General features: G+C 38.8%; 1 protein-coding gene across 3 annotated transcripts in view; it reads right to left on the minus strand.

Moving 5' to 3' along the window:
- Positions 1 to 12498, minus strand: part of OXSR1 (oxidative stress responsive kinase 1) — a 119084-nt gene that overhangs the window by 54221 nt on the left and 52365 nt on the right. For all 3 annotated transcript variants that reach the window (XM_033931728.1, XM_033931727.1, XM_033931729.1), the window contains exons 8-9: positions 11663 to 11796; positions 5413 to 5461 (exon numbers count right to left, since the gene is read on the minus strand). In XM_033931728.1, coding sequence (XP_033787619.1) covers positions 5413 to 5461; positions 11663 to 11796 — 183 coding nt within the window. The remainder of the gene's footprint in view (positions 1 to 5412; positions 5462 to 11662; positions 11797 to 12498) is intronic.

The raw sequence follows: 12498 nt of genomic DNA on the forward strand, positions 1-12498 counted from the left end.
TTGCATGAGGTAAAATTCGTTATAGTTTATAAATCTTTCCTTAATTGCTTCTGATTGTTCTCTCCACTCCACCTCACAATTGCGCACAGACGCAGGAAAGCACATGCATGAGGTTACAGCAGTGAGGCGGGCAACGTTCCTGAATGATGCTAACATATCGAGGGCCTCAAAATAGTACCTGGCGGGCCGCATATGGCCCCCAAGCCGCGAGTTTGAGACCACTGCATTATATCATTCAGCAGATTTGTCAAACAGGAGGCGTATCGTCAGAAAGCTTTACTTCCCTTATAAACCATGTGCATCTGCAGGCTGAAGAAAGGACAGAGTAGGGGAGACAGCTTCTTGAAATCTTCCTCATTGCTTTTAATTTTATTTTACATTACATTAGGGATTGCTAGTCCGCCATTATCTTGCAGTTGAAGGTGGATTATGAGGAGTGTGTGGTACAGTGATTGGAGCTACAGCCTCAGCACCCTGGGGTTGTGGGTTCAAACCCCATGCTGCTCCCTGTGAAGGTCACTTAATCCTCCATAGCCCCAGGTATGTTAGATAGATTGTGAGCCCACCAAGACAGATAGGGAAAATGCTTGAGTACCTGATTGTAAAAACCGCTTAGATAACCTTGATAGGCGGTATATAAACAACCTAATAAACTTGAAACTTGATTGTCCGGAGATTAGAAGTATTTAGGGAATAGTTTGTACATTTCTTTGAGTTGCTAAGGATTACATCCGAGTTGTCATGATATTGGAAGTACATATGGAGTAGTTGCAGGTGATGCTTGGGACATTTCTGATTGTGTTAGTTCAGTTTTATGTGTTTTTTGAATAGAAGGGTTTTTATTTCTTTTTTGAAGGTTTTGTAGTTTGTGGTCGAGGTCAATAGGTTGTAGAGTTGTTAGTCAAGTGTTGCAGCTCGGGTGGCTAGGAGGTTGTACAGTTTTTTTTTCTTTTGACGACCACTTATAGCCTAAGTGATGGTACTTAAACATCTGTCCTGGTGGGCTCTCACTACCTAATATACCTGGGGCAATGGGGGGGATTAAGTGACTTGCCCAGTCACAAGGAGCAGCATGGGATTTGAGCCCACAACCTCAGGGTAATGATGCTGTAGTTCTTAACCACTGTGCCACACTGTACCTTCTCCTTTACTTCCACCCCACCCAAGATCACTACTACTGCTGCTGACCCAAGCTGAAAATACTCTTGATCTTTTTTTTTTTCTATACCATTTTATATCAAAACGGTTTACAAAATGGTTACATTCATAAAATGTTAACAAATCAGGACAAGTAGAAACAGACAGCATTAATTCTATCCTGAACTAGCCATCCCCACCAGTAATCTTTAGGGCCACCAGCCAGAGTTGCAAATGATGCATCTTACTTGTTCCCCTATGTATGCATTCAGCATTGACCAGCCTAGCTCAGAAATGTGGGATTCTAATCTCTCCTCTGTCATTACTAGCTTCACAGGAATTGATGGCCTGAGAACCTGCTTCTTGCTCTTGTCAAATTTAATAATTGGCTAGAATGGGCAAGAGTTAAATAGGGGGACTAGTAGTTAGGGTACTGAAGAGAATAAATGAATGAGCATAAGGGGGAGGCATGAGTGCAGAGGGAGCAGCCTGGTGCAGTGGTGTCACAACTGGAGAAGAACATTGGTGTAACCAATGTCCCTCCCCTTAATCAAATATGGTTTTCAGGAATGAGATTAGGTGGCGACCTGGGGAGGGGGAGAAGAGGGACTCATAGGTTAGGTAAGGGTATGAGGATTTCATAACTGAGATTTAAGGATGACGAGAATGCAGACCAAATGACTAAGTGGGAATGCAAGTGAGGGCAATGCAACTGGATGGAGTACATGTAGGGGTGTAGTAGATGGACTGAGGTATTTGAAACAGGTATAGAAATATGGGGAGGGGTAGAGTGTGAAACTGAAGAACAGCAGGACCAGAATGAAGATGATACACAAGAAAAGACTAAGTCAGAGTGAGAGAAGGTAGAAATGGAGAAGTTGAAGAGAAAGCAAAAGGGAAATGGGACGCTAAATGTGGAATAGACAAAATGGCAGAGGTCAAGAAAAGGGTGAGTGACATGGAAGAAACTGGGGTTAGTGATGGGATGAGAAGTAGATGAAAGTGGATGGTGCTTAGGAGGCAATGACTGCAAATATTTGAAAACGGACCTGGGAAGGAAGAAAAAAATGTTAACATGAATAAGATTAAAAACTAATATGCAGATAGGAGATAAAGAAAGGAGGGAGAGGACTGGAGGGTAAGATGGTAAGTAGAGTTGAAATCTGGCTATGAGCATATAGAGGCAGGGATGGAAAAAAGATTACATGGAAAAAACCTCAGATATAGATAAGGAAAGAAAAAAACATGGAAAAATAGCAAATAGAAAGAACACTGGTAAAGAATTTGGGAAACAACTAACAAGAGTAATGAGGAAAAGAAGTCAAGACCACTCCAATATTTTCAGTTTTTGGCAATTATAAAGTGTCAGCCACAAGTGTATGCATGTCTTACATCTTTTGTATTTTGTTTAGTAATGAGTGAAATATATTTCTATTTTTTATTTTTCCCATGTTGTACTACTCAGTGATTGTGGTTTTTCAGAATTCCATGTCTAATTTTTGGTCTATTCCACCATATTCATTTAAACCAGGGCTGTGGAGTCGGTACATCACACTGACTCTAACTTCTATTTTTCTACTGTCTGACTTCAGCTCCAGTTACTGACAATGGGCTTTAAACTTTGTTCCCATCTAAAAGTACTGGTAAATCTAAATTATATTTACCAGCATTTTATCTATAATTTTGACCTACAGTCATGTGAAAAAATTAGGACACCCCATGAAATATTCAGTTCTTTTTTAAGAAATGTTCACATATCGATGTCAAACTTTCTTTTCCAGAGATAAATAAAAATAATGTCATTGCAGGGAAACAAAAATTTTCCTTGATTAGCTCATGAAACAAAAAATATTCACAAAAATGTGTATTCTAACTGAGGAATAAATTAGGACACCCCCACATATCCTCCCACTTAAAAGTGGCTCAAATCACGCACAGGTGTATCACATCAGGTGCACATGATTAGAACATCATTACTCAGCATTTTGAAGGAGGTGAGAGAACACCATGGTGAGATCAAAAGAGCTTCTGAGGCCTTCAGAAAGAAGACTGTAGCCGCTTTTAAGTCTGGCAAGGGATTTAAAAAGATCTCGAAAGAATATGACATTAGCCATTCCACAGTCCAGAAAATAGTATACAAGTGGAGGACTTTCCAAAACAACTGCCAACATGCCCAGGTCTGACCGTCCAAGCAAGTTGACCCCCAGAGCAGACCGCAAGATGCTAAAAGACGTCTCCATAAACCCTAAAATGTCAGTAGCAGGCTCTTGCTACTGTTGATGTGAAAGTGAATGCCTCTACAATCAGAGACTGCACAAATTTAACTTGCATGGGAGGTGTGCAAGGAAGAAACCTTTGCTCCATCAAGGCCAGGCTGAAGTTTGCCAGACAGGATGCAGACAAACACCAGGACTTCTCTTCTGGAATAGTGTGCTATGGACAGATGAGTCTAAAATTGAATTATCTGGACACCAGAAAAGACCATGTTTGGCATACACCAAATACAGTATTCCAGGAAAAGAACCTCATACCAACTGTGAAGCATGGAGGTGGAAGTGTCATAGTTTGAGGATGCTTTGCTGCAGCATGACCTGGTCAGCTCACCATCACAGAATCCACCATGAATTCTATCGTGTATCAGAGGGTGCTTGAGGAACACGTGAGACCATCTGTAAGAAAATTAAAGCTGAAGCGGAACTGGACCCTGCAGCATGACAATGAAAACTAAGAAATGGAGAGTCTTAGAGTGACTGAGTCAAAGTCCTGATCTTAATCCCATTGAGAAGCTGTGGGGTGATTTGAAACAGGCTGTACATGCAAGAAACCCCTAAAACATCTCACAGCTGAAAGAATTCTGCATTGAGGAGTGGGCCAAACTTTCCTCAGACCAATGTCAAAGACTGGTAGAGGACTACAAGAAACGTCTCGCTGCAGTAATTTCAGCCAAAGGGGGTAACACTAGCTATTAAGGTGTAGGGTGTCCTAATTTATTCCTCAGTTAGAATACATATTTTTGTGGATATCTTTTGTTTCATCGATATATAAACATTTCTTAAGAAAGAACTGAATATTTCATGGGGTGTCCTAATTTTTTCACATGACTGTAGATTTAAAAGTATCAAATGATAAAAACTGAAGTTATAACATATGGTAAAAGTTATTTTGAAGCTCAAATTACAGTTGGTACATTTTTACTGACACCGACTCCATCCAAAGTTGCTTCTAGGGCAAAAACCATAGAAATCCACCCAGAACTATACAGGTGATCAAAAAGATGGGCAACTACAATATAAAGCCCTGAAGAAGCCAACATGAAGTTGTGTGAAACAGCGGCGGTCCCCGTTGGGAATTTTAAGTGCCCTTTTTTGAAGATGATTTTTTTGTTCTGCTTGATTATTTTCGTTGAATTTTTCAGCAGTGATAGTGATGAATAAGTTTATGAATAAATTCATTGGGACATTGACAATTCAAAGTATTATACTAAACTATAAAAATAGAGTTTTTCAGTGAGACTAATGAAAGATACTAGGCCCCATTTGAAAAGACAAAACATGGGTCTTTACTGTGGTCACTAAGGTCTCCTTTATGTCTTAAAAGAAAATATAGACATCCCAGTTAATTTTGTGCTTTAGTGTGGGTTCATGTTGCACAATGATCAGCACTTACATCATTTTTGTATAGTTGTATTAACAAATCTACATGCACCAGAACAAATTAGTGCTACAACCAGGACTGCTCTAAAGTCAGGCTCAATTAAAAAAAAAGGGCAAGGGAAAAATCAGAGGAGATCCCAAGGATTTCTATATTATTCTAGCCAAATGACATACAGAATCACAGAGGTATTGAGTCCTATTTAAAATAAGACTTTTCCTGTTTTAAGGTTATTTTTACCTGACTGGTAAAATCATACAGTGAGGGCCTGATGCATGCCCTGATACAGAAAGCTCAAGTTTGGTAAGCAAGTCTGAATCTAAGTACAGATGTTGATATCAAATAATCACATAACACCTTCTATTAGTGAAGATTTTCAAAGACTATTGCTCAGCAGTGAACTATGAAATTAATTCTCCAAAAAGTAGTAGGACACCTTTATTCAATGTGAGCTAAACCAAAATCTGTTTTGGTCTTAACATCTAAGTAGACAGCTGCTTTCATTTGATTAAACAATAAGCCTTTTAAGATTATGAAGAGAGAGCAATCCCTTCAGAAAATAAGGAGAATTTTGGATTCTGTTTTACAGTCCTTTTAAACAGTGAAAAATTGTTATGCTCTTACTTTTGCTTTCTGGAAAAATTTGTGTTTCAAAAGCTCTGCTGCTGTTGGCCTAAAAAAAGAAATTGACTGTTACTATTGTTTTTAATTAGCATTAACAAGTTAAAATAAATGACATTACCCTGTATGTAATCAACAACATTAAGCATCCACTGCATTTCCACAGGACTTTCCAAACAGCCCCCAACTACTTCTTGCTTTGCAGTCATCCTACTGTGAAAACAAGAATTAGTAGAATGAGGTATTTGAATTAATTCAAGTTGTTGAACTTCCTCAAACAGATGAAATCATCCTCTGCATGACAAACTTGATACAGATTTCATGCACTTTAGGGTCGTCAAAAAAAGCCAAGTTTATGGGACATGACCTCCACAAGTCTATTTTTGTTCTCTGTCTAGCCACTGTTACTTGTGCTAAATTATAAGCCTTTTGGTAAACATTTAGAGGTTGCTCAACAATTTTTAATACATTAAATGCAAGTATAGATTTTATATTAAAACTAAATTTGAATTGTGAGCAAATGCACATGGAAAGAAGTTATTTACAGTTGAAAAATATGCTTGTTGACTAATGATTTATTATGCATTGTTCAATGTTCAATGATGACTGGTAACTAATGTCATTATTCCACAGTAAATACTAAATGTTTGGTATGTGCAAATGATGAATGGTAGTCCTACATTCAATCAGCATTCATCAGTGTGGCTTTGGAGCAAGTTAAATAGGTTTTTCTGTGCTGAGCAACAAGGCAGAGGAACTGCTTCTGCTCCTCATTCTTTGAGGGTTCATAGACAAAACCGCGGAAGACAAAGGCGCGCGCCGACAACTGAGCGCAAGACGGAGGTGCGCGCCGAAGAAAATGACAGTTTTTAGGGGCTCTGACGGGGGGTTTTGTTGGGGAGCCCCCCCACTTTACTTAATACAGATCGCATTGTTTTGTCTTGTATTGTATGTTGACTTATTGTATTGTATTGTGACCTTGTTATTCGCTGAATGTCCAGCCTTCTTACAGTGTGAACCGCCTAGAAGTCACCTGACTATGGCGGTATAGAAAAATAAAGTTATTATTATTATTATTATTATTATTATAAAGTAAAGTGGGGGGGTTCCCCCCCACACCCCCTGTCGGAGCCCCTAAAAACAGTTATTTTCTTTGGCGCGCGCCTCCACGCTGCGCTCAGTTGTCGGCACATGCCTTTGTCTTCCACGGTTTTGACCTGACACCTTTGTGAGACTTGAATTATACTGCTGCATTAAGGCAATTTGCTCTTTCAGCTGAGTCATTGACTACTATCATTGATGATGCTGACTGCATCAAACACTGGTAGCTTAGATCATCTCTCCAGTTTGCAGGATCGTTAACCAGAAATTGTTGTGCCTTTTCTTGTCTATTTGTGTCAAGAACATCAAAAAAACAAGTTCTCTTTTGTGATGCATAATGATAGGCCGATGGGACAGAGCGACTCAGGAGGGCAGTCGAGATGTTTCACCAAACTTGTGGAAGCTGAAGGTTTGCCACCATCTTGAACTTTACTTCATTGTTTATTCTATCATTAAAAATAGCCAGACCAGCCAAAATTTCTGACAAGTACCATAGATGCCTGGTGAATGTTGATGCAGCCTTGGCAACAGCCTTGTTCGGATAGTTCTACAGTTCTAAAAGTAGAAGCAAGTCATTGAGTGGTGCTTTTACAGAACAGGTGCTTTGATGCTCTGCCTTTCTTTGGCAGTAAGAGAAAACTGCTGCTAGAACAGAAATCTCTTAATACTGTAGATGGACTTCGCAATTGATCGTACATGGTGAAAGGCCCCAGGTGCTCAAAATAATGACTTTGCTTTTTCTGTATCTGGGCAGCCACCAAGAAAAATTAAAGAGAGCTCAAGAAGCTCCTTGTAAAATCTTCTCTTGGATGTGATGCATTCAAGGCTGTTCTGCAGAAAGTTGCAATTTATTTTCAAAGGACAGATGTGTTCACATCAAACATATCATCCACAGCAACCTCATATAAATCCCGGACTATGTATGGCCAATTTTGCTGAAATCTTTTGAACACTACAACATCTGGTCCTTCCCAAACTCCAAATAATTGGACAAAGACACTTTCAAGCATCAGTTCCATCATATGATGTTGATAGGTAAGCCATGCTCTCTCTTGTCCTACTGATAATTCAATGAAAGTGCATGCACTATTTATTGCTCGCAGTGGTATGAAACAGTCCCTGGACTCGTCTCCAAAGACTCCATTAATCCAGTACTGTAACACAGGCTTCAGCTTGCTGTTTGCCAGTTCCATGGCCAATTTTTACAACTCCAACTAACCTCTCTTCTCCGTTGCCAGTGACAAGTACAGTAATTCAGTCAACCATATGTTTACTTCCAGCAATCTCCAGGATTTTCTGTTTTGTCAAGGAATTCATCCTTCAGAGTGGCTGCCTCCTCATGGTTTTTGCACCGTGAACATCGGAGTAAACTTTTTCATAATGTCATTTTGTTTACATTATGGCCAACTGCTTTGGCAAATGTGGCATCCCTGTCTGGCAAATTAACATGATCTGGATGTTCACCTTTGGCCGTTTTGACTGAAAACAGGAACAAGGGGTTCTGTTGACTTTAAAACAAGCATCTGAATTTGAATGGTCAGAGTCAACTTCAGCTATATTCTTGTAATCATATAATTCACTAGTCGGAAGGAGAAAAATAGCAGTTGGCCATGTGGAACTACCGACAATGACATTTTCTGCCTCTACTTTGGCTGCAAACTTACTAAATTGTTCTTCTTGCACCCCTTTCTATCCTCCTTCTTGCAAGTACAGTGTCAATGCCGGTCATACTGCATGACAAAACACCTTGCCTCTGCATGATTAGAAATGGTCTGTCTTCTTCGATTTTCACTGTGACTAATGCATCACTGGTAGCAGCATCAAAAAGATGGACAAGATGGACGAGATGGTCTTTGAAGGCTTCTTAATTCACCAGATCACGTTTGTTGCATCTGCACTGTTTTTTTCTTAGCTTCTCATTACATCATAAAGCTTCAATAATATGCAAATCTTCAAGTCTAATTGCTGATGTGGTATTCTTGCACACTGCTAAATTTCCAAGACCTTGGTGGCCAGATGAGCTGTCTCTTTTCAAAGCAGCCTTTTTGCCAGTGTGTAAGCACATCATCAATCGAAGACCATCTCCCACTAGTTGCAATATTAACAGCCATACTTCAGCACTGCTTCTAGTCTGACATTCTTACTTAAGTTTGTTCCTAAAATCTAATCTAATCTAATCTTTGTGAGTCTCACAAACCTATTCAAGCTCAAGGTGACATTTCAAAGAGGAAGAGGGAAATTAGAAGGGGGGTACATGGAAGAAGTAAAGGGAGGGGCCTAGAAGAATGGGGTGCAATACAGAAGCTGAAACAGTTAAATGTCAAAGAGGTGGTAAAAATACGACATCAACTCAGTTGTCAACTGCGTATTTATCACTAAACTAACTTTCTGCTTTGCAGCAGTACTAGTACTAAGATATTATTCAAACAATAAAAATGTTTTTAATAACAGCTTCAAAGAATAGCTATTTAAGTATCAAACCAATATTAAGTAAAGGTTTCTAACCACATTGTTATGAATAGCCAGCCACATTATGAGGATATTGTAAGATCATAAGTAACCTGTCTGTCTCATATAGCCCGATTCTGTCCAATGGTAAATGCATCGCTGTTAACTAAACTGCAGCTGCTCCCCTCAAAATCTTCAAATGTCAAAACTGCATTGCAAGCAAACATGATGGGATACCTACCTCGTGGTCCTCCTTGAGCCCCTAGAAGCTATCATAATCCCCCATGTAGTCTTAAGAGTGCCTTCTCTGTGGGTTTTAAGAGAATGTGCGGCTTTGGCTCATTTTCCTGCTCCTAGAAACACAGATGTCCAATTCTTCTTTGCCTTTGTCCCATGAATCTACTGAATACTCAGAAATCTATCTATCACAATCCTTTATTTTCATTGGATGGGAGGAGGTAGAGATTGATGTGCGTCCTTGCTGCTCACTTCCATAAATGTCGATGTTTTTACCAATATGATTTCAATAAATATTCCACAAGTATCAACACCAATTTTATAAATCATTGAACCTCAGCAACACCACTCTACACTCAACCATCTTATTAACCAAAGCTTTGTGAGGCATATTCATCGGTTCTTATTATAAATAATTTATAATTTACTATAGCTCTAAATTTCTTTGAAATCCTTTAAACTTCTAAATTCTTATATATGATTAAGCTCAATTAATTGGCTCTCGTGCTTTCACTCAGAGAGCTCCTGTTCAACATGTTTTGCCCACTGCTTTTTCAAAAACAGCCCCTTTGTTAAATCCACACAACTGCCATCAAGCCTTTACTCTATGACAAGATGTTTTATCAATGTCAATGTACCACCAGCACCTGGTGCAGTTCCTAGGTCTTTGGATTCCAATGCTCTGATGCCAAAGAATTTGTCTTATCTGACCAAAGTCTTCTCTACCAGCTTTAGACGTCCAATCTGCTCTCAGCAGCTTCATTTTGAAAACTTGTGTTTGCTCCCCAGGCACATGACATGCTGTGGCCTTGAGACATTACACAATTGAACTGGGACCACTTGCAAAACACTAATGGCTCTCTTTCTGGGTCAGCCATTGAAAAATAACTTTTTTGTCAGTCATTTGATTTCTTTTCAAAGGCCATCTGATGTCCTCAATGAGCTAAGCCAAGCCCAAAAAGAGAAATAAACAAAAACAGATGAACAAAAATATAACTAAGCAGATCTATGTAGTGCCAAACCAAAAAGGACCAGAAAACAGTTGAAAGAAGCTCAAAAGTTCATTAAGTGACAAACCTTTGAGCTCAGCATTTAAAAAAAATGAAATGAAGAGGAGCTTCACAGACCACAGAACAGTGCCACAGAGGCAGATAATTTCTTCAGCTGTTTGTTGACTCAGACTGGCAAGTGCTACATGCAAGCTTCAACTGATACAGTTTGCAGAGTAACCTGAGTACATTTGCAGCATATGGGGGCACAGCATGGAGAACGGTCAGTGTGGTGGTAGACTGTTTGGAAGCAGCAGTCAAGGCACGACAGGACAAATAATTGCAGAGCTGGATGCTATGGAGAAGATGCGTTTTACTTTAGCTGGGATGAATTGTTAGTTTTCAGAGATTTACATATATAGCTCTGGTCCAGGCTCCATCAAATGTTAACTTATGCAATTATGTAAATAATTTGTACTCTCCAAAAATTACTGGCCTTCAGGAAATAAACTAATAGACTAATAGCTGGCTTTCTTCTTGCCATCATAAGAACAAATGGTAAAAAGATATCAAAGTATTTTCTTCAATATTTTATAAATTAAAAGGAGGAATCACAAGAGGCCTCTCAGAAGGCATAAACAAAGTGAAATGGGTGGCCTAGTGTTTAGAGTTCCTGCCTGCTCCTTGTGACACTTGGCAAGTCCATTGCCCCAGGCACAACAGTTAGATTGTGAACTTGCTGGGATAGGGAAAATATTTAGGAGTACCTGATTATTATTCAATGAACTGTAAACTGCTTTGGGTGAATATCTTCATAAAGTGGCAAACACATATAGATAAAGTGGGGGTTTATTGAAATTGGAATTTGTCTTCTATTATATATATTATATTATAAAAGTTGATGCATTATTGATGTGCTTTGATGTTGTATTTGTTGTATTCGATGATGTTTGCATGAATAAAAATTGTTTGAATCTAAAGTGGCAGTTAATAAATCCCAATAAAATAAATAAAACCACAAAAACAATCCACTAGACACTGAACCAAAATTAGAGGGGGGGAATTGGAAGCTATAAAAAACTGTTTGTATTTATTTATTTATTGGGATTTATTAACCACCTTTTCATGAAGAGATTCATCCAACGAGATTTACAATATATTGATTAGTAATCAGGTACTCTAAGTAGGCTCACAATCTAACTGTGGTACCTGGGGCAAAGGAGGATTAAGTGACTTGCCCAGGGTCACAGGGAGCAGACTGGGATTGGACTCACCACCTTAGGGTGCTGAGAAAGTAGCTCTAACCACTAGGCCACCTCTCCTCTAACCTTGAGATATTTGTTTTAAGAGAAAAGAGAGGTAAGTATATTGGTTTACTGCATTGATGCAGTAAAAAAAAAAGTGTTTTCACTACTAGGCAAAAAAGAAGTTCATAATTAAACCTTTTTAAAAGCGCAGTAGTCTGGATTTTTCTGTACCTCTTTTCAGGGTCCTTCTGTAGGCAAGATGAAATCATTTTCCTAAATGACTTTCCATACTTTTTCAGCATTTCTTTGTCTTGTACACCAGTCTCTAATGTTGGGGGATCATTCTGTAGTGTCAGCATTAAAACCTAAAGAAAAATTAAAATTTTCTGAAGTGTTTGAATAGCCACAGAATGCATTAAGAACACAAAGGAGGTGCACATTCAAAATATATAGATTACAGGGTATACATCCACCTGTATTCTAGCACACCCAAGAAGCTGCTAGATAGGGTAAAACAAATGAGCAAATAGCAATGTCTGTCTCAGAAAAAGCAAGTAGTAGAGCAAAAAATGTGAGCTTTTTGCTCGACAGTGATGTTCACATTAGAGATTCATTTTAGGAATCAGAACTCCCTACCTGTTTCAGAGTGCCCTGAACATCTTATAAAATGTTTTCTGTTAAGAGATGAAATGAAACAATATGACTTATGTTTTAGGCTATATTTTCAATGAAAAAAGCCTGTATCATCACAACCAATTAGCCAGATGTTCAGTTACTTCATGGGAATGTAAATTCGGAACTATGTATACTACTATTTATCATTTCTAAAGTGCTAAAAGGTGTAAATGTGCATTTAACATGCAATAGATGGTCCCTGCTCAGAAGAGCTTATATTCTACTTTAGACAAACAGGACATATAGGGGTTGGGGAGTTTCCCTCAGAGAGAATGGTAATATGGACATAGATATCCTATGGTGAGTGGGAGTTAAAAGCAGCCTCAAAAAAATGAGCTTTCAGCTAGGATTTGAATACTGGTAGAGATGGAGATTTGACGTAATGACTCAGG

Source organism: Geotrypetes seraphini, chromosome 2, assembly GCF_902459505.1.
Source record: "Geotrypetes seraphini chromosome 2, aGeoSer1.1, whole genome shotgun sequence".
NCBI lineage: Eukaryota > Metazoa > Chordata > Amphibia > Gymnophiona > Dermophiidae > Geotrypetes > Geotrypetes seraphini.